At 37.3% G+C, this 22,515-nt stretch overlaps 1 protein-coding gene across 2 annotated transcripts in view; it reads left to right on the forward strand.

Moving 5' to 3' along the window:
- Window positions 1-8,125: 8,125 nt before the first annotated feature.
- The window catches only part of KDM5A (lysine demethylase 5A), a 52,449-nt gene continuing 38,059 nt past the window's right edge, over window positions 8,126-22,515 (forward strand). The window contains exon 1 of one of the 2 annotated variants that reach the window (XM_075855720.1): window positions 8,126-9,699. In XM_075855720.1, the coding sequence (XP_075711835.1) occupies window positions 9,553-9,699 (147 nt within the window). In that variant the 5' untranslated portion in view covers window positions 8,126-9,552. The remainder of the gene's footprint in view (window positions 9,700-22,515) is intronic. The other variant, XM_075855719.1, reaches the window with a different exon arrangement.

Raw genomic sequence — 22,515 nt, forward strand, 5'->3', positions numbered from 1 at the left:
CTCCAGTCTTATATATAATAGTTCTTCTCTCCAGTCTTATATATAATAGTTCTTCTCTCTCTAGTCTTATATATAATAGTTCTTCTCTCCAGTCTTATATATAATAGTTCTTCTCTCCAGTCTTATATATAATAGTTCTTCTCTCTAGTCTTATATATAATAGTTCTTCTCTCCAGTCTTATATATAATAGTTCTTCTCTCCAGTCTTATATATAATAGTTCTTCTCTCCAGTCTTATATATAATAGTTCTTCTCTCCAGTCTTATATATAATAGTTCTTCTCTCCAGTCTTATATATAATAGTTCTTCTCTCCAGTCTTATATATAATAGTTCTTCTCTCCAGTCTTATATATAATAGTTCTTCTCTCTCGTCTTATATATAATAGTTCTTCTCTCTCCAGTCTTATATATAATAGTTCTTCTCTCCAGTCTTATATATAATAGTTCTTCTCTCCAGTCTTATATATAATAGTTCTTCTCTCCAGTCTTATATATAATAGTTCTTCTCTCCAGTCTTATATATAATAGTTCTTCTCTCTCCAGTCTTATATATAATAGTTCTTCTCTCCAGTCTTATATATAATAGTTCTTCTCTCTCGTCTTATATATAATAGTTCTTCTCTCTCCAGTCTTATATATAATAGTTCTTCTCTCTCCAGTCTTATATATAATAGTTCTTCTCTCCAGTCTTATATATAATAGTTCTTCTCTCCAGTCTTATATATAATAGTTCTTCTCTCCAGTCTTATATATAATAGTTCTTCTCTCCAGTCTTATATATAATAGTTCTTCTCTCCAGTCTTATATATAATAGTTCTTCTCTCCAGTCTTATATATAATAGTTCTTCTCTCCAGTCTTATATATAATAGTTCTTCTCTCCAGTCTTATATATAATAGTTCTTCTCTCCAGTCTTATATATAATAGTTCTTCTCTCTCCAGTCTTATATATAATAGTTCTTCTCTCCAGTCTTATATATAATAGTTCTTCTCTCCAGTCTTATATATAATAGTTCTTCTCTCCAGTCTTATATATAATAGTTCTTCTCTCTCCAGTCTTATATATAATAGTTCTTCTCTCTCTCGTCTTATATATAATAGTTCTTCTCTCTCCAGTCTTATATATAATAGTTCTTCTCTCCAGTCTTATATATAATAGTTCTTCTCTCCAGTCTTATATATAATAGTTCTTCTCTCCAGTCTTATATATAATAGTTCTTCTCTCCAGTCTTATATATAATAGTTCTTCTCTCTAGTCTTATATATAATAGTTCTTCTCTCCAGTCTTATATATAATAGTTCTTCTCTCCAGTCTTATATATAATAGTTCTTCTCTCTAGTCTTATATATAATAGTTCTTCTCTCCAGTCTTATATATAATAGTTCTTCTCTCTAGTCTTATATATAATAGTTCTTCTCTCTAGTCTTATATATAATAGTTCTTCTCTCCAGTCTTATATATAATAGTTCTTCTCTCCAGTCTTATATATAATAGTTCTTCTCTCCAGTCTTATATATAATAGTTCTTCTCTCCAGTCTTATATATAATAGTTCTTCTCTCCAGTCTTATATATAATAGTTCTTCTCTCTCCAGTCTTATATATAATAGTTCTTCTCTCCAGTCTTATATATAATAGTTCTTCTCTCCAGTCTTATATATAATAGTTCTTCTCTCTCTAGTCTTATATATAATAGTTCTTCTCTCCAGTCTTATATATAATAGTTCTTCTCTCCAGTCTTATATATAATAGTTCTTCTCTCTAGTCTTATATATAATAGTTCTTCTCTCTAGTCTTATATATAATAGTTCTTCTCTCTCCAGTCTTATATATAATAGTTCTTCTCTCCAGTCTTATATATAATAGTTCTTCTCTCTAGTCTTATATATAATAGTTCTTCTCTCCAGTCTTATATATAATAGTTCTTCTCTCCAGTCTTATATATAATAGTTCTTCTCTCTAGTCTTATATATAATAGTTCTTCTCTCCAGTCTTATATATAATAGTTCTTCTCTCTAGTCTTATATATAATAGTTCTTCTCTCTCTAGTCTTATATATAATAGTTCTTCTCTCCAGTCTTATATATAATAGTTCTTCTCTCTCTAGTCTTATATATAATAGTTCTTCTCTCTAGTCTTATATATAATAGTTCTTCTCTCTAGTCTTATATATAATAGTTCTTCTCTCCAGTCTTATATATAATAGTTCTTCTCTCCAGTCTTATATATAATAGTTCTTCTCTCCAGTCTTATATATAATAGTTCTTCTCTCTAGTCTTATATATAATAGTTCTTCTCTCCAGTCTTATATATAATAGTTCTTCTCTCTCTAGTCTTATATATAATAGTTCTTCTCTCTAGTCTTATATATAATAGTTCTTCTCTCCAGTCTTATATATAATAGTTCTTCTCTCCAGTCTTATATATAATAGTTCTTCTCTCCAGTCTTATATATAATAGTTCTTCTCTCTCTAGTCTTATATATAATAGTTCTTCTCTCCAGTCTTATATATAATAGTTCTTCTCTCCAGTCTTATATATAATAGTTCTTCTCTCCAGTCTTATATATAATAGTTCTTCTCTCTCTAGTCTTATATATAATAGTTCTTCTCTCCAGTCTTATATATAATAGTTCTTCTCTCCAGTCTTATATATAATAGTTCTTCTCTCCAGTCTTATATATAATAGTTCTTCTCTCCAGTCTTATATATAATAGTTCTTCTCTCTCTAGTCTTATATATAATAGTTCTTCTCTCCAGTCTTATATATAATAGTTCTTCTCTCCAGTCTTATATATAATAGTTCTTCTCTCCAGTCTTATATATAATAGTTCTTCTCTCCAGTCTTATATATAATAGTTCTTCTCTCTCTAGTCTTATATATAATAGTTCTTCCCTCCAGTATTATATATAATAGTTCTTCTCTCCAGTCTTATATATAATAGTTCTTCTCTCCAGTCTTATATATAATAGTTCTTCTCTCTCGTCTTATATATAATAGTTCTTCTCTCTCTAGTCTTATATATAATAGTTCTTCTCTCCAGTCTTATATATAATAGTTCTTCTCTCTAGTCTTATATATAATAGTTCTTCTCTCCAGTCTTATATATAATAGTTCTTCTCTCCAGTCTTATATATAATAGTTCTTCTCTCCAGTCTTATATATAATAGTTCTTCTCTCCAGTCTTATATATAATAGTTCTTCTCTCTAGTCTTATATATAATAGTTCTTCTCTCCAGTCTTATATATAATAGTTCTTCTCTCCAGTCTTATATATAATAGTTCTTCTCTCTCGTCTTATATATAATAGTTCTTCTCTCTCCAGTCTTATATATAAGTTCTTCTCTCCAGTCTTATATATAATAGTTCTTCTCTCCAGTCTTATATATAATAGTTCTTCTCTCCAGTCTTATATATAATAGTTCTTCTCTCCAGTCTTATATATAATAGTTCTTCTCTCTCGTCTTATATATAATAGTTCTTCTCTCCAGTCTTATATATAATAGTTCTTCTCTCTCCAGTCTTATATATAATAGTTCTTCTCTCCAGTCTTATATATAATAGTTCTTCTCTCTCCAGTCTTATATATAATAGTTCTTCTCTCCAGTCTTATATATAATAGTTCTTCTCTCCAGTCTTATATATAATAGTTCTTCTCTCCAGTCTTATATATAATAGTTCTTCTCTCCAGTCTTATATATAATAGTTCTTCTCTCCAGTCTTATATATAATAGTTCTTCTCTCCAGTCTTATATATAATAGTTCTTCTCTCTCCAGTCTTATATATAATAGTTCTTCTCTCTCTAGTCTTATATATAATAGTTCTTCTCTCCAGTCTTATATATAATAGTTCTTCTCTCCAGTCTTATATATAATAGTTCTTCTCTCTCCAGTCTTATATATAATAGTTCTTCTCTCTCCAGTCTTATATATAATAGTTCTTCTCTCTCCAGTCTTATATATAATAGTTCTTCTCTCCAGTCTTATATATAATAGTTCTTCTCTCCAGTCTTATATATAATAGTTCTTCTCTCCAGTCTTATATATAATAGTTCTTCTCTCCAGTCTTATATATAATAGTTCTTCTCTCCAGTCTTATATATAATAGTTCTTCTCTCTAGTCTTATATATAATAGTTCTTCTCTCCAGTCTTATATATAATAGTTCTTCTCTCCAGTCTTATATATAATAGTTCTTCTCTCCAGTCTTATATATAATAGTTCTTCTCTCTCTAGTCTTATATATAATAGTTCTTCTCTCCAGTCTTATATATAATAGTTCTTCTCTCCAGTCTTATATATAATAGTTCTTCTCTCCAGTCTTATATATAATAGTTCTTCTCTCTCTAGTCTTATATATAATAGTTCTTCTCTCCAGTCTTATATATAATAGTTCTTCTCTCCAGTCTTATATATAATAGTTCTTCTCTCCAGTCTTATATATAATAGTTCTTCTCTCCAGTCTTATATATAATAGTTCTTCTCTCCAGTCTTATATATAATAGTTCTTCTCTCCAGTCTTATATATAATAGTTCTTCTCTCTAGTCTTATATATAATAGTTCTTCTCTCTCTAGTCTTATATATAATAGTTCTTCTCTCCAGTCTTATATATAATAGTTCTTCTCTCCAGTCTTATATATAATAGTTCTTCTCTCCAGTCTTATATATAATAGTTCTTCTCTCTCTAGTCTTATATATAATAGTTCTTCTCTCCAGTCTTATATATAATAGTTCTTCTCTCCAGTCTTATATATAATAGTTCTTCTCTCCAGTCTTATATATAATAGTTCTTCTCTCTCTAGTCTTATATATAATAGTTCTTCTCTCCAGTCTTATATATAATAGTTCTTCTCTCCAGTCTTATATATAATAGTTCTTCTCTCTAGTCTTATATATAATAGTTCTTCTCTCTAGTCTTATATATAATAGTTCTTCTCTCTCTAGTCTTATATATAATAGTTCTTCTCTCCAGTCTTATATATAATAGTTCTTCTCTCCAGTCTTATATATAATAGTTCTTCTCTCCAGTCTTATATATAATAGTTCTTCTCTCCAGTCTTATATATAATAGTTCTTCTCTCCAGTCTTATATATAATAGTTCTTCTCTCCAGTCTTATATATAATAGTTCTTCTCTCTAGTCTTATATATAATAGTTCTTCTCTCCAGTCTTATATATAATAGTTCTTCTCTCCAGTCTTATATATAATAGTTCTTCTCTCCAGTCTTATATATAATAGTTCTTCTCTCTAGTCTTATATATAATAGTTCTTCTCTCCAGTCTTATATATAATAGTTCTTCTCTCCAGTCTTATATATAATAGTTCTTCTCTCCAGTCTTATATATAATAGTTCTTCTCTCCAGTCTTATATATAATAGTTCTTCTCTCCAGTCTTATATATAATAGTTCTTCTCTCCAGTCTTATATATAATAGTTCTTCTCTCTCCAGTCTTATATATAATAGTTCTTCTCTCTCTAGTCTTATATATAATAGTTCTTCTCTCCAGTCTTATATATAATAGTTCTTCTCTCCAGTCTTATATATAATAGTTCTTCTCTCTCCAGTCTTATATATAATAGTTCTTCTCTCTCCAGTCTTATATATAATAGTTCTTCTCTCTCCAGTCTTATATATAATAGTTCTTCTCTCCAGTCTTATATATAATAGTTCTTCTCTCCAGTCTTATATATAATAGTTCTTCTCTCCAGTCTTATATATAATAGTTCTTCTCTCCAGTCTTATATATAATAGTTCTTCTCTCCAGTCTTATATATAATAGTTCTTCTCTCCAGTCTTATATATAATAGTTCTTCTCTCTAGTCTTATATATAATAGTTCTTCTCTCCAGTCTTATATATAATAGTTCTTCTCTCCAGTCTTATATATAATAGTTCTTCTCTCCAGTCTTATATATAATAGTTCTTCTCTCTCTAGTCTTATATATAATAGTTCTTCTCTCCAGTCTTATATATAATAGTTCTTCTCTCCAGTCTTATATATAATAGTTCTTCTCTCCAGTCTTATATATAATAGTTCTTCTCTCTCTAGTCTTATATATAATAGTTCTTCTCTCCAGTCTTATATATAATAGTTCTTCTCTCCAGTCTTATATATAATAGTTCTTCTCTCCAGTCTTATATATAATAGTTCTTCTCTCCAGTCTTATATATAATAGTTCTTCTCTCCAGTCTTATATATAATAGTTCTTCTCTCCAGTCTTATATATAATAGTTCTTCTCTCTAGTCTTATATATAATAGTTCTTCTCTCTCTAGTCTTATATATAATAGTTCTTCTCTCCAGTCTTATATATAATAGTTCTTCTCTCCAGTCTTATATATAATAGTTCTTCTCTCCAGTCTTATATATAATAGTTCTTCTCTCTCTAGTCTTATATATAATAGTTCTTCTCTCCAGTCTTATATATAATAGTTCTTCTCTCCAGTCTTATATATAATAGTTCTTCTCTCCAGTCTTATATATAATAGTTCTTCTCTCCAGTCTTATATATAATAGTTCTTCTCTCCAGTCTTATATATAATAGTTCTTCTCTCCAGTCTTATATATAATAGTTCTTCTCTCTCTAGTCTTATATATAATAGTTCTTCTCTCCAGTCTTATATATAATAGTTCTTCTCTCCAGTCTTATATATAATAGTTCTTCTCTCTAGTCTTATATATAATAGTTCTTCTCTCTAGTCTTATATATAATAGTTCTTCTCTCTCTAGTCTTATATATAATAGTTCTTCTCTCCAGTCTTATATATAATAGTTCTTCTCTCCAGTCTTATATATAATAGTTCTTCTCTCTAGTCTTATATATAATAGTTCTTCTCTCTAGTCTTATATATAATAGTTCTTCTCTCTCTAGTCTTATATATAATAGTTCTTCTCTCCAGTCTTATATATAATAGTTCTTCTCTCCAGTCTTATATATAATAGTTCTTCTCTCCAGTCTTATATATAATAGTTCTTCTCTCCAGTCTTATATATAATAGTTCTTCTCTCCAGTCTTATATATAATAGTTCTTCTCTCCAGTCTTATATATAATAGTTCTTCTCTCTAGTCTTATATATAATAGTTCTTCTCTCCAGTCTTATATATAATAGTTCTTCTCTCCAGTCTTATATATAATAGTTCTTCTCTCCAGTCTTATATATAATAGTTCTTCTCTCTAGTCTTATATATAATAGTTCTTCTCTCTAGTCTTATATATAATAGTTCTTCTCTCCAGTCTTATATATAATAGTTCTTCTCTCCAGTCTTATATATAATAGTTCTTCTCTCTAGTCTTATATATAATAGTTCTTCTCTCTAGTCTTATATATAATAGTTCTTCTCTCCAGTCTTATATATAATAGTTCTTCTCTCCAGTCTTATATATAATAGTTCTTCTCTCTAGTCTTATATATAATAGTTCTTCTCTCCAGTCTTATATATAATAGTTCTTCCCTCCAGTCTTATATATAATAGTTCTTCTCTCTAGTCTTATATATAATAGTTCTTCTCTCCAGTCTTATATATAATAGTTCTTCTCTCCAGTCTTATATATAATAGTTCTTCTCTCCAGTCTTATATATAATAGTTCTTCTCTCCAGTCTTATATATAATAGTTCTTCTCTCCAGTCTTATATATAATAGTTCTTCTCTCTAGTCTTATATATAATAGTTCTTCTCTCTAGTCTTATATATAATAGTTCTTCTCTCCAGTCTTATATATAATAGTTCTTCTCTCCAGTCTTATATATAATAGTTCTTCTCTCCAGTCTTATATATAATAGTTCTTCTCTCCAGTCTTATATATAATAGTTCTTCTCTCCAGTCTTATATATAATAGTTCTTCTCTCTAGTCTTATATATAATAGTTCTTCCCTCCAGTCTTATATATAATAGTTCTTCTCTCTCCAGTCTTATATATAATAGTTCTTCCCTCCAGTCTTATATATAATAGTTCTTCTCTCTCCAGTCTTATATATAATAGTTCTTCTCTCCAGTCTTATATATAATAGTTCTTCTCTCCAGTCTTATATATAAAAGTTCTACTAGGAGTGTCCTGCCCCGCCCCTGCTGGTGGCCTCTGGTATTGCATCACTATAGAACGGCAGCACAGGATGACGCGGAGTGATACCGCGCCTCCCTGCCCCTCAGATCCCTCCGCCCGGTTAAGCATCACTAATGCTGTGAGTGAACCGTCATCATCCCCGGCGTCGTTTTACAGCTACACGGATCTCATCTCCGGGTTCGTTCGCCACCACCACAACAGCTGCGCACTACCTGCCCCCGGCTGGCGGAGGGGGACAGTTCCGGTTTCCGGTGACCCTAACTTCCGGCCTCTGACTGAGAGGAAAACAAACCGGTCTTCGCTACCCGGTGACGGATTGACTAGGCCCGGAGTGTGAGGCAGCTGTTGGGATAGCCTGTCGGGGCGCAGTCATCACTCCTGGAGAAGCACAGACATCCCGGACTGGAGCCGCACTACTCTACCTGAGCAGGAGGGGGGGCTGTCCTGGAATTGGGCCTTGACGAGAAGTGCGGAGATCTGGGGGTGACCAGCAGGGGGTGTCCTGCTCTAAACCTTCATTTGGGGGGGAGATCAGGGGCTCACATTTACCTAGCAGTGATCTGGGGTGTCTCTTTGGTGTCGTCCTGGTTGTCTGGGGGTGATCTGTTGTTGTTAGGGGGTGATCTGTTGTGGTCAGGGGGTGATCTGTTGTGGTCAGGGGGTGATCTGTTGTGGTCAGGGGGTGATCTGTTGTGGTCAGGGGGTGATCTATTGTCAGGGGGTGATCTCTTGTAGTCAGGGGGTGATCTCTTGTAGTCAGGGGTGATTTTTGGTTGTCTTGTTGATTCCTTAATCTGGTGCTCTGGTTGTCAGAGTTTGAGTGATGAGTTGTCAGCGTTTATGAGAGATTAGTTGTCAGATCATCTTGGGGTGTTTGTCGTGTTGACTCCCGGTTTATAGTTGTGATCCGGCAATCTTTGGGTTGTCGGGATATTCTTTAGGTTGTCGGGCTGTAATTGGTCCTCCAGATAAATCCTTAGGTGTATCCGGTGTTCTCCGTATTAGGGAGCTGATTCTGGTGAGAATCTGGTTGTCAGGGCCTATCAGTGTGATGATCTGTGAGTGTCCCGGTTGTCAGGGGTAATCTGGCGGGGGCTCGGTTGTCAAGGCTTTTCATGATCTGAATTGGTTGTGTCCTTATCGGGGGGAGAAGTGGTGATGTCTTGGTTGTCAGAAGTGATCTACGGGAGCCTGGGTTGTCAGAGGGGGTGATCTGGGGTGTGTCCTGGCGACATATCCGGAGATAAATGGGGCAACCACATTGACAATAGGAATTTTGGGGGTGAAACAATTGGACTATACAAGGTACGATCGCCCGCTCTGACTCCAGGGGACAGAAGAACAAAGAACATTTCACCTCCGGGCAATGAGGAGCGACTTTTAGTGCCAGGGCACAGACCCGGCCGGCAGCTGGCATCCAGCACCCCTAACGTCTCTCCAGCCAGATCCAATTTCTATGTAATTGTGAACACATCAGCGCTCCCTGGCATGGCTGCGTTCAATGAGTTTGTGCCCCCTCCGGAGTGCCCGGTGTTTGAGCCCAGCTGGGAGGAATTCTCCGACCCCCTGAGCTTCATTGGACGCATTCGACCCATTGCTGAGAGAACTGGAATATGCAAAATAAGACCCCCCAAGGTAAGACGGAGGCACAAAGCCGCCATTCCCCTCCATCTGCTGTCCGCTCACATTTGTTTAGCAGATGAATCATTTGCATGAGGCTCAGCGATGGCGACGCTTCACGTTACCAGGAATTAAGTGCGAGACGCAAAGTTTCCTCCGTTCACAAACCCGGCCCGTAGTTAGGAAATGTCTCCAGGAGCTAAAAATCCACCCATTCTATATCAAGGTGCGGACGACGAGCAGGTCACGCGCTCCTCAAACCGATCCAGGAAAATAGGTTGTAAGAAAAGTGACGTATAACAACATTTGTAAAAAAATCGCAAAAATATATAAAAAATAAAATAGATATAAAATATAAAAAAATATATATAAATGGAAAATGTGTAAACAAAGATAAAATATACAAAAAAAGCTACAAACAATAATACATAAAAAATGATAGAAGTTATCAGGCTGAGTTCACACTTGCGTTGTATATTCCGTTACTCTGATCCGTTTTTAGGCCCCATTCACATCGCGTTTGTGTTATCCACCGAGCGTATACGTTTTTAATCACTCAACAAGTATTGCAGCGTACAGCTCGGCGTATACATAGACTATAATGGGTCACGCGTAGACCAAAATAGCGTCCGTTTGCTCTATGTTTGCCGTGGTTTACGTTGGGATATTTTATTTTTTTTTAAGTACTGAAAAGCGCAGTCTGCTCCGCTATTCTGTACTTAAAAAAAAAAACGTACACGCGCTGTCACTTTTTTTTTTTAGCAGTGATCTCCATGGACGACGTATACAAACGTAATGCTGCCGCTTACATACAGTAAATCTATCAGTTTTTTTTGGTGTTCAGATGCTCAGTTTAACCCCTTCGTGACCACCAATACGCCTTTTCACAGCGGTCACTATGGGGCCTTAGGCTAGGCCGTTACCTTTTTACGGCGGCCCAGTCTAAGTCCTTCACGGGTGTCCGAGCCGCAAAAAATCACCAAAAGACGGCCGAAAGTGCCTCCCATTGATTTCAATGGGAGGCGGAGGCGGTTTTTTCCCGGAGAAAGAAGGGGCATTCTCTATCTTAGGGCGTTTACGCCTCTGACCTCCCATTGACATCAATGGGAGGCATGGAAAGTGTATTTTGCGGCGTTTTATGCCTGCGGCGCTCAATGGTCGCGGGTGAAAAACGACGCAAAAATTGGCGTGCAGGGAGAGGGAAATCTGCCTCAAACTTCCAAACGGAATTTTGAGGCAGAATTTCCTCCTGCAAAATACTCTGTGTGAACCCGGCCTTATTGTGCATAAGTAGTAAAACAAAAAAAACTCGACATATTTGGTATTGTTGTAATCGTACCGACCCATAGAATAAAGGTAACGCGTCATTTACGCCGCACAGTGAACAGCGTGAATTTAAAACGCATAGAACAATGGCGGAATTTCAGTTTTTTTTCTATTCTCCCCCAAAAAAAGTTAATAAAAGTTAAAGTGTAGCTAAACCTTCGGCAAACTTCTGATGTATCATAGTGACATGTCAGAAGTTTGGATTGGTGGGGGTCCAAGCACTGAGACCCCCACCAATCGCTAGAACGAATAAGCAGAAGGTCTCGTGTGAGCGCTCCGCCGCTTCGTGTCTGTTCGGCTTTTTCCGAAAATAAATGTATCGGTGTACGGACTCAATACAAAGTCTATGAGCCCATCCTCCGACACATCGGCATTCCGGAAAAAGCCGAACAGACACGAAGCGGCCGAGCGATCACACGAGACCTTCTGCTTATTCGTTCTAGCGATTGGTGGAGGTCTCAGTGCTCGGACCCCCACCAATCCAAACTTCTGTCACTATGACATGTCAGAAGTTTGTCGAACGTTTAGCTACACTCAAAATGTACCTCAAAATGGGGCCGTTAAAAAGTACAGCTAATCCCGCAAACAAGTCCTCATACAGCTATGTCCACGGAAAACTAGCCGGGTCGTTAGGGCCTAAAATAGGCTGGTCATTAAGGGGTTAAAAAAAAAGTTACCTTTTTTTTAGGTTAAAAAACGTACAGAAACGTATACCGACGTATGAGTATACGCTAAATGTACACGCTATAAAAAACCCGTAAACAGAAAACGGTACAGGTTTGTATACAGTTTCAATGGTCCACGTTTTTAAATATCGTATACGCTCGGCGGATAGCACAAACGCGATGTGAATGTGGCCCAACGGAGGGCTAACATAACAGACGCTAACGGATGCAATTAAAAATCCTATTGATTTCAATGGGATTTTTAACGGATCCATTTTTTTTCCTTATTCCGATCTAAAAACGGATCAAAGTAACGGATTATACAACGCAAGTGTGAACATAGACAAAATGAAAACATGGTGTAAAAATGGAACAAGAACAGTGAAAAATTAAATAATGCCGGTTTTGCGCACAGCGTTTGGCAGCGTGTTCCATTTTTGGGGGGGGGGGGGCGGCTAAAACACTGCGGCCAGAGGTTACTTATAAGTCAACTATGAGAATGTCGCATACACGGCGTATTGTTTTATGGCGTTTTTAATCATAACGCAGCGTGCGCTCGGTATGGCGCTTTTTCGGGCGGTTTTCTCCATAGGCCTCTATACCACGTCGAAAACACCAACAAAATGAAAGTAAAAAAACTATTAAAAAAAACGCTTTAGACCACATGCAAACGCTGCTGAATTTAGTGCAGAAAAGCCACACGGTAAAATCCGCACCCAGTAGTGCATTTTTTTTCGTTGCGGTCTTTACATTTTGGTGCGTTTTTTTTAAGAACCGGTCCGATATAATTCGCAAGCGGAAATTCAAGATAAATTGACATCCTGCAGATTTTAAAATACTCAGCGCATTTTTTTTACGTGCAGAAAAATCCCGCAACGTGTAGATGAGATTTCTTTAAATCTCATTTGCTTTGCTGCTACTGTGTTACCGCGCGGATTTCCCGCAATAAATCTGCACGTAAGTCGCATCGCGAGCATTTGGCCTAAGGGCGCCGTTGCATGAGACGTAAAGAAATCGCTGCAGAACCGCACACAGTCCCGTCGTTTTACGATGCGCATTATACACGTATTGATTTGCAGAGCTCGCTCCGCCTCCTGCCGCAGGTACGACCCTATTCACACGAAATTTCTTATAAATAATTTTTTTTATAAATTGGCGGAATCTCAGAATTCCTCTCTTCTCATCTTGTGTTTTCAGATTATTTTGCAGGGCTGGATTGCCGTAGTTTCTGGATTATCGGACATTTACTGTATATAAATATATTCACACACAGGACATGACACTGAGACGTCTTTATATCATCTGCTTTTCTTTACGTTCTCTGTAAGATCTTCCTGTTTGCCGGAGGACGATCGTTTCAGGCTCCGTTTAGAGAGTCCAGTTAGAACCACATCGAAAAATCTAAAAACTGCGTGCGTTTTTCCTGCGATTTGGTGCGCTTTTTGTTGCGGTAGTTTTCAGATACGGTTTTTCAATGCAGTTTTTACCGCACCTCAATTGTGACGTCTGATTGGACCATAAATCCTCCTAATTTAGCCCCAATACCACATTGTTTTTCATTGTATCTGTAATTATGTAAAATGGGCTTTAAATAATATTATATATATTATTATTTTTTTTTTTATAAATTGTATTTCAATCTATGATTAATGGGGTCCCCATCCATGGAACCCCCACAGATCAGCAGAAATAAGGATCAGGCTGCTTTCTGGAGCCCAAAGGGCCCATTGGTGCAGTAAGGTTGTACCCCAGTATTAGATATTTCTGGGTGGGGAGAGGCTGATCATAGTGTTCAATAGGATAAGGGACAGGAAGTGCAGACACCTCCCCTCCCCCATGATCCAAACTTTATATCACATATCTCCAGTGCTGAGACATTTATATCATATGTGACTGATATCAGCCGCTCCTCTTATATCACTCCAGTACTATTATATCCTCCAGAGACATTACATCATATGTGACTGATATCAGCCGCTCCTCTTATATCACTCCAGCACTATTATATCCCCCAGAGACATTACATCATATGTGTGACTGATATCAGCCGCTCCTCTTATAACACTCCAGTACTATTATATCCTCCAGAGACATTACATCATATGTGTGACTGATATCAGCCGCTCCTCTTATATCACTCCAGCACTATTATATCCCCCAGAGACATTACATCATATGTGTGACTGATATCAGCCGCTCCTCTTATATCACTCCAGCACTATTATATCCCCCAGAGACATTACATCATATGTGACTGATATCAGCCGCTCCTCTTATAACACTCCAGTACTATTATATCCTCCAGAGACATTACATCATATGTGTGACTGATATCAGCCGCTCCTCTTATAACACTCCAGCACTATTATATCCTCCAGAGACATTACATCATATGTGTGACTGATATCAGCCGCTCCTCTTATATCACTCCAGCACTATTATATCCTCCAGAGACATTACATCATATGTGACTGATATCAGCCGCTCCTCTTATATCACTCCAGTACTATTATATCCTCCAGAGACATTACATCATATATGTGACTGATATCAGCCGCTCCTCTTATATCACTCCAGTACTATTATATCCTCCAGAGACATTACATCATATGTGACTGATATCAGCCGCTCCTCTTATAACACTCTAGCACTATTATATCCTCCAGACATTACATCATATGTGTGACTGATATCAGCCGCTCCTCTTATATCACTCCAGTACTAATATATCCTCCAGAGACATTACATCATATGTGTGACTGATATCAGCCGCTCCTCTTATAACACTCCAGTACTATTATATCCTCCAGAGACATTACATCATATGTGTGACTGATATCAGCCGCTCCTCTTATAACACTCCAGCACTATTATATCCTCCAGAGACATTACATCATATGTGACTGATATCAGCCGCTCCTCTTATAACACTCTAGCACTATTATATCCTCCAGACATTACATCATATGTGTGACTGATATCAGCCGCTCCTCTTATATCACTCCAGTACTATTATATCCTCCAGAGACATTACATCATATGTGTGACTGATATCAGCCGCTCCTCTTATAACACTCCAGTACTATTATATCCTCCAGACATTACATCATGTGTGACTGATATCAGCCGCTCCTCTTATATCACTCCAGCACTATTATATCCTCCAGAGACATTACATCATATGTGTGACTGATATCAGCCGCTCCTCTTATATCACTCCAGCACTATTATATCCTCCAGAGACATTACATCATATATGTGACTGATATCAGCCGCTCCTCTTATATCACTCCAGTACTATTATATCCTCCAGAGACATTACATCATATGTGACTGATATCAGCCGCTCCTCTTATAACACTCTAGCACTATTATATCCTCCAGACATTACATCATATGTGTGACTGATATCAGCCGCTCCTCTTATATCACTCCAGTACTATTATATCCTCCAGACATTACATCATGTGTGACTGATATCAGCCGCTCCTCTTATATCACTCCAGCACTATTATATCCTCCAGAGACATTACATCATATATGTGACTGATATCAGCCGCTCCTCTTATAACACTCTAGCACTATTATATCCTCCAGACATTACATCATATGTGTGACTGATATCAGCCGCTCCTCTTATATCACTCCAGTACTATTATATCCTCCAGACATTACATCATGTGTGACTGATATCAGCCGCTCCTCTTATATCACTCCAGCACTATTATATCCTCCAGAGACATTACATCATATATGTGACTGATATCAGCCGCTCCTCTTATATCACTCCAGTACTATTATATCCTCCAGAGACATTACATCATATATGTGACTGATATCAGCCGCTCCTCTTATATCACTCCAGCACTATTATATCCTCCAGAGACATTACATCATATGTGACTGATATCAGCCGCTCCTCTTATAACACTCCAGTACTATTATATCCTCCAGAGACATTACATCATATGTGACTGATATCAGCCGCTCCTCTTATATCACTCCAGTACTATTATATCCTCCAGAGACATTACATCATATGTGTGACTGATATCAGCCGCTCCTCTTATATCACTCCAGTACTATTATATCCTCCAGAGACATTACATCATATATGTGACTGATATCAGCCGCTCCTCTTATAACACTCCAGCACTATTATATCCTCCAGAGACATTACATCATATGTGTGACTGATATCAGCCGCTCCTCTTATATCACTCCAGTACTATTATATCCTCCAGAGACATTACATCATATGTGACTGATATCAGCCGCTCCTCTTATAACACTCCAGTACTATTATATCCCCCAGAGACATTACATCATATGTGTGACTGATATCAGCCGCTCCTCTTATATCACTCCAGTACTATTATATCCTCCAGAGACATTACATCATATGTGACTGATATCAGCCGCTCCTCTTATATCACTCCAGCACTATTATATCCTCCAGAGACATTACATCATATGTGACTGATATCAGCCGCTCCTCTTATATCACTCCAGTACTATTATATCCTCCAGACATTACATCATGTGTGACTGATATCAGCCGCTCCTCTTATATCACTCCAGCACTATTATATCCTCCAGAGACATTACATCATGTGTGTGACTGATATCAGCCGCTCCTCTTATATCACTCCAGCACTATTATATCCTCCAGAGACATTACATCATATGTGACTGATATCAGCCGCTCCTCTTATATCACTCCAGCACTATTATATCCTCCAGAGACATTACATCATATGTGTGACTGATATCAGCCGCTCCTCTTATATCACTCCAGTACTATTATATCCTCCAGAGACATTACATCATATGTGACTGATATCAGCCGCTCCTCTTATATCACTCCAGCACTATTATATCCTCCAGAGACATTACATCATATGTGTGACTGATATCAGCCGCTCCTCTTATATCACTCCAGTACTATTATATCCTCCAGAGACATTACATCATGTGACTGATATCAGCCGCTCCTCTTATAACACTCTAGCACTATTATATCCTCCAGACATTACATCATATGTGTGACTGATATCAGCCGCTCCTCTTATATCACTCCAGTACTATTATATCCTCCAGAGACATTACATCATATGTGTGACTGATATCAGCCGCTCCTCTTATATCACTCCAGTACTATTATATCCTCCAGAGACATTACATCATATGTGACTGATATCAGCCGCTCCTCTTATAACACTCCAGTACTATTATATCCCCCAGAGACATTACATCATATGTGTGACTGATATCAGCCGCTCCTCTTATATCACTCCAGTACTATTATATCCTCCAGAGACATGACATCATATGTGACTGATATCAGCCGCTCCTCTTATATCACTCCAGTACTATTATATCCTCCAGAGACATTACATCATATGTGACTGATATCAGCCGCTCCTCTTATAACACTCCAGTACTATTATATCCCCCAGAGACATTACATCATGTGACTGATATCAGCCGCTCCTCTTATATCACTCCAGTACTATTATATCCTCCAGACATTACATCATGTGTGACTGATATCAGCCGCTCCTCTTATATCACTCCAGCACTATTATATCCTCCAGAGACATTACATCATATGTGACTGATATCAGCCGCTCCTCTTATATCACTCCAGTACTATTATATCCTCCAGAGACATTACGTCATATGTGTGACTGATATCAGCCGCTCCTCTTATATCACTCCAGTACTATTATATCCTCCAGAGACATTACATCATATGTGTGACTGATATCAGCCGCTCCTCTTATAACACTCCAGTACTATTATATCCTCCAGAGACATTACATCATATGTGACTGATATCAGCCGCTCCTCTTATATCACTCCAGTACTATTATATCCTCCAGAGACATTACATCATATGTGTGACTGATATCAGCCGCTCCTCTTATAACACTCCAGTACTATTATATCCTCCAGAGACATTACATCATATGTGACTGATATCAGCCGCTCCTCTTATATCACTCCAGTACTATTATATCCTCCAGACATTACATCATGTGTGACTGATATCAGCCGCTCCTCTTATATCACTCCAGCACTATTATATCCTCCAGAGACATTACATCATATGTGACTGATATCAGGCGCTCCTCTTATATCACTCCAGCACTATTATATCCTCCAGAGACATTACATCATATGTGTGACTGATATCAGACGCTCCTCTTATATCACTCCAGTACTATTATATCCTCCAGAGACATTACATCATGTGACTGATATCAGCCGCTCCTCTTATAACACTCCAGTACTATTATATCCTCCAGAGACATTACATCATATGTGTGACTGATATCAGCCGCTCCTCTTATATCACTCCAGTACTATTATATCCTCTAGACATTACATCATGTGTGACTGATATCAGCCGCTCCTCTTATATCACTCCAGCACTATTATATCCTCCAGAGACATTACATCATATGTGACTGATATCAGCCGCTCCTCTTATATCACTCCAGCACTATTATATCCTCCAGAGACATTACATCATATGTGTGACTGATATCAGCCGCTCCTCTTATATCACTCCAGTACTATTATATCCTCCAGAGACATTACATCATATGTGACTGATATCAGCCGCTCCTCTTATATCACTCCAGTACTATTATATCCTCCAGAGACATTACATCATATATGTGACTGATATCAGCCGCTCCTCTTATATCACTCCAGCACTATTATATCCTCCAGAGACATTACATCATATGTGTGACTGATATCAGCCGCTCCTCTTATATCACTCCAGTACTATTATATCCTCTAGACATTACATCATGTGTGACTGATATCAGCCGCTCCTCTTATATCACTCCTGCACTATTATATCCTCCAGAGACATTACATCATATGTGTGACTGATATCAGCCGCTCCTCTTATAACACTCCAGTACTATTATATCCCCCAGAGACATTACATCATATGTGTGACTGATATCAGCCGCTCTTATATCACTCCAGTACTATTATATCCTCCAGAGACATTACATCATATGTGACTGATATCAGCCGCTCCTCTTATATCACTCCAGCACTATTATATCCTCCAGAGACATTACATCATATGTGACTGATATCAGCCGCTCCTCTTATATCACTCCAGTACTATTATATCCTCTAGACATTACATCATGTGTGACTGATATCAGCCGCTCCTCTTATATCACTCCAGCACTATTATATCCTCCAGAGACATTACATCATATGTGACTGATATCAGCCGCTCCTCTTATATCACTCCAGCACTATTATATCCTCCAGAGACATTACATCATATGTGTGACTGATATCAGCCGCTCCTCTTATATCACTCCAGTACTATTATATCCTCCAGAGACATTACATCATATGTGTGACTGATATCAGCCGCTCCTCTTATATCACTCCAGTACTATTATATCCTCCAGAGACATTACATCATATGTGTGACTGATATCAGCCGCTCCTCTTATATCACTCCAGTACTATTATATCCTCCAGAGACATTACATCATATATGTGACTGATATCAGCCGCTCCTCTTATAACACTCCAGTACTATTATATCCCCCCGAGACATTACATCATATGTGTGACTGATATCAGCCGCTCCTCTTATAACACTCCAGTACTATTATATCCTCCAGAGACATTACATCATCTGTGTGACTGATATCAGCCGCTCCTCTTATATCACTCCAGTACTATTATATCCTCCAGAGACATTACATCATATGTGACTGATATCAGCCGCTCCTCTAACACTCCAGTACTATTATATCCCCCAGAGACATTACATCATATGTGTGACTGATATCAGCCGCTCCTCTTATATCACTCCAGTACTATTATATCCTCCAGAGACATTACATCATATGTGACTGATATCAGCCGCTCCTCTTATAACACTCCAGTACTATTATATCCCCCAGAGACATTACATCATATGTGTGACTGATATCAGCCGCTCCTCTTATAACACTCCAGCACTATTATATCCTCTAGACATTACATCATGTGTGACTGATATCAGCCGCTCCTCTTATATCACTCCAGTACTATTATATCCTCCAGAGACATTACATCATATGTGTGACTGATATCAGCCGCTCCTCTTATATCACTCCAGTACTATTATATCCACCAGAGACATTACATCATCTGTGTGACTGATATCAGCCGCTCCTCTTATAACACTCCAGTACTATTATATCCTCCAGAGACATTACATCATCTGTGTGACTGATATCAGCCGCTCCTCTTATCACTCCAGTACTATTATATCCTCCAGAGACATTACATCATATGTGACTGATATCAGCCGCTCCTCTTATAACACTCCAGTACTATTATATCCTCCAGAGACATTACATCATATGTGTGACTGATATCAGCCGCTCCTCTTATAACACTCCAGTACTATTATATCCTCCAGAGACATTACATCATATGTGACTGATATCAGCCGCTCCTCTTATATCACTCCAGTACTATTATATCCCCCAGAGACATTACATCATATGTGTGACTGATATCAGCCGCTCCTCTTATAACACTCCAGTACTATTATATCCTCCAGAGACATTACATCATATGTGACTGATATCAGCCGCTCCTCTTATAACACTCCAGTACTATTATATCCTCCAGAGACATTACATCATATATGTGACTGATATCAGCCGCTCCTCTTATATCACTCCAGTACTATTATATCCTCCAGAGACATTACATCATATGTGACTGATATCAGCCGCTCCTCTTATTACACTCCAGTACTATTATATCCTCCAGAGACATTACATCATATATGTGACTGATATCAGCCGCTCCTCTTATATCACTCCAGTACTATTATATCCTCCAGAGACATTACATCATATGTGACTGATATCAGCCGCTCCTCTTATTACACTCCAGTACTATTATATCCTCCAGAGACATTACATCATATATGTGACTGATATCAGCCGCTCCTCTTATATCACTCCAGCACTATTATATCCTCCAGAGACATTACATCATATGTGTGACTGATATCAGCCGCTCCTCTTATATCACTCCAGTACTATTATATCCCCCAGAGACATTACATCATATATGTGACTGATATCAGCCGCTCCTCTTATATCACTCCAGTACTATTATATCCTCCAGACATTACATCATATGTGACTGATATCAGCCGCTCCTCTTATATCACTCCAGTACTATTATATCCTCCAGAGACATTACATCATATGTGTGACTGATATCAGCTGCTCCTCTTATAACACTCCAGCACTATTATATCCTCCAGAGACATTACATCATATATGTGACTGATATCAGCCGCTCCTCTTATAACACTCCAGTACTATTATATCCTCCAGAGACATTACATTACATGTGTGACTGATATCAGCCGCTCCTCTTATATCACTCCAGCACTATTATATCCTCCAGAGACATTACATCATATGTGACTGATATCAGCCGCTCCTCTTATATCACTCCAGTACTATTACATCCTCCAGAGACATTACATCATATGTGACTGATATCAGCCGCTCCTCTTATATCACTCCAGTACTATTATATCCTCCAGAGACATTACATCATATGTGACTGATATCAGCCGCTCCTCTTATATCACTCCAGCACTATTATATCCTCCAGAGACATTACATCATATGTGTGACTGATATCAGCCGCTCCTCTTATATCACTCCAGTACTATTATATCCTCCAGAGACATTACATCATATGTGACTGATATCAGCCGCTCCTCTTATATCACTCCAGTACTATTATATCCCGCAGAGACATTACATCATATGTGACTGATATCAGCCGCTCCTCTTATATCACTCCAGTACTATTATATCCTCCAGAGACATTACATCATATGTGACTGATATCAGCCGCTCCTCTTATATCACTCCAGTACTATTATATCCTCCAGAGACATTACATCATATGTGACTGATATCAGCCGCTCCTCTTATATCACTCCAGTACTATTATATCCTCCAGAGACATTACATCATATGTGTGACTGATATCAGCCGCTCCTCTTATATCACTCCAGTACTATTATATCCTCCAGAGACATTACATCATATGTGTGACTGATATCAGCCGCTCCTCTTATATCACTCCAGTACTATTATATCCTCCAGAGACATTACATCATATGTGACTGATATCAGCCGCTCCTCTTATATCACTCCAGTACTATTATATCCTCCAGAGACATTACATCATATGTGTGACTGATATCAGCCGCTCCTCTTATATCACTCCAGTACTATTATATCCTCCAGACATTACATCATGTGACTGATATCAGCCGCTCCTCTTATATCACTCCAGTACTATTATATCCCCCAGAGACATTACATCATGTGACTGATATCAGCCGCTCCTCTTATATCACTCCAGTACTATTATATCCCCCAGAGACATTACATCATGTGACTGATATCAGCCGCTCCTCTTATATCACTCCAGTACTATTATATCCTCCAGAGACATTACATCATATGTGACTGATATCAGCCGCTCCTCTTATATCACTCCAGAGACATTACATCATATGTGACTGATATCAGCCGCTCCTCTTATATCACTCCAGTACTATTATATCCTCCACAGACATTACATCATATATGTGACTGATATCAGCTGCTCCTCTTATAACACTACAGGACTATTATATCCTCCAGAGACATTACGTCATATGTGTGACTGATATCAGCCGCTCCTCTTATATCACTCCAGCACTATTATATCCTCCAGAGACATTACATCATATGTGTGACTGATATCAGCC

This window comes from Rhinoderma darwinii, chromosome 3 (assembly GCF_050947455.1).
Source record: "Rhinoderma darwinii isolate aRhiDar2 chromosome 3, aRhiDar2.hap1, whole genome shotgun sequence".
NCBI lineage: Eukaryota > Metazoa > Chordata > Amphibia > Anura > Rhinodermatidae > Rhinoderma > Rhinoderma darwinii.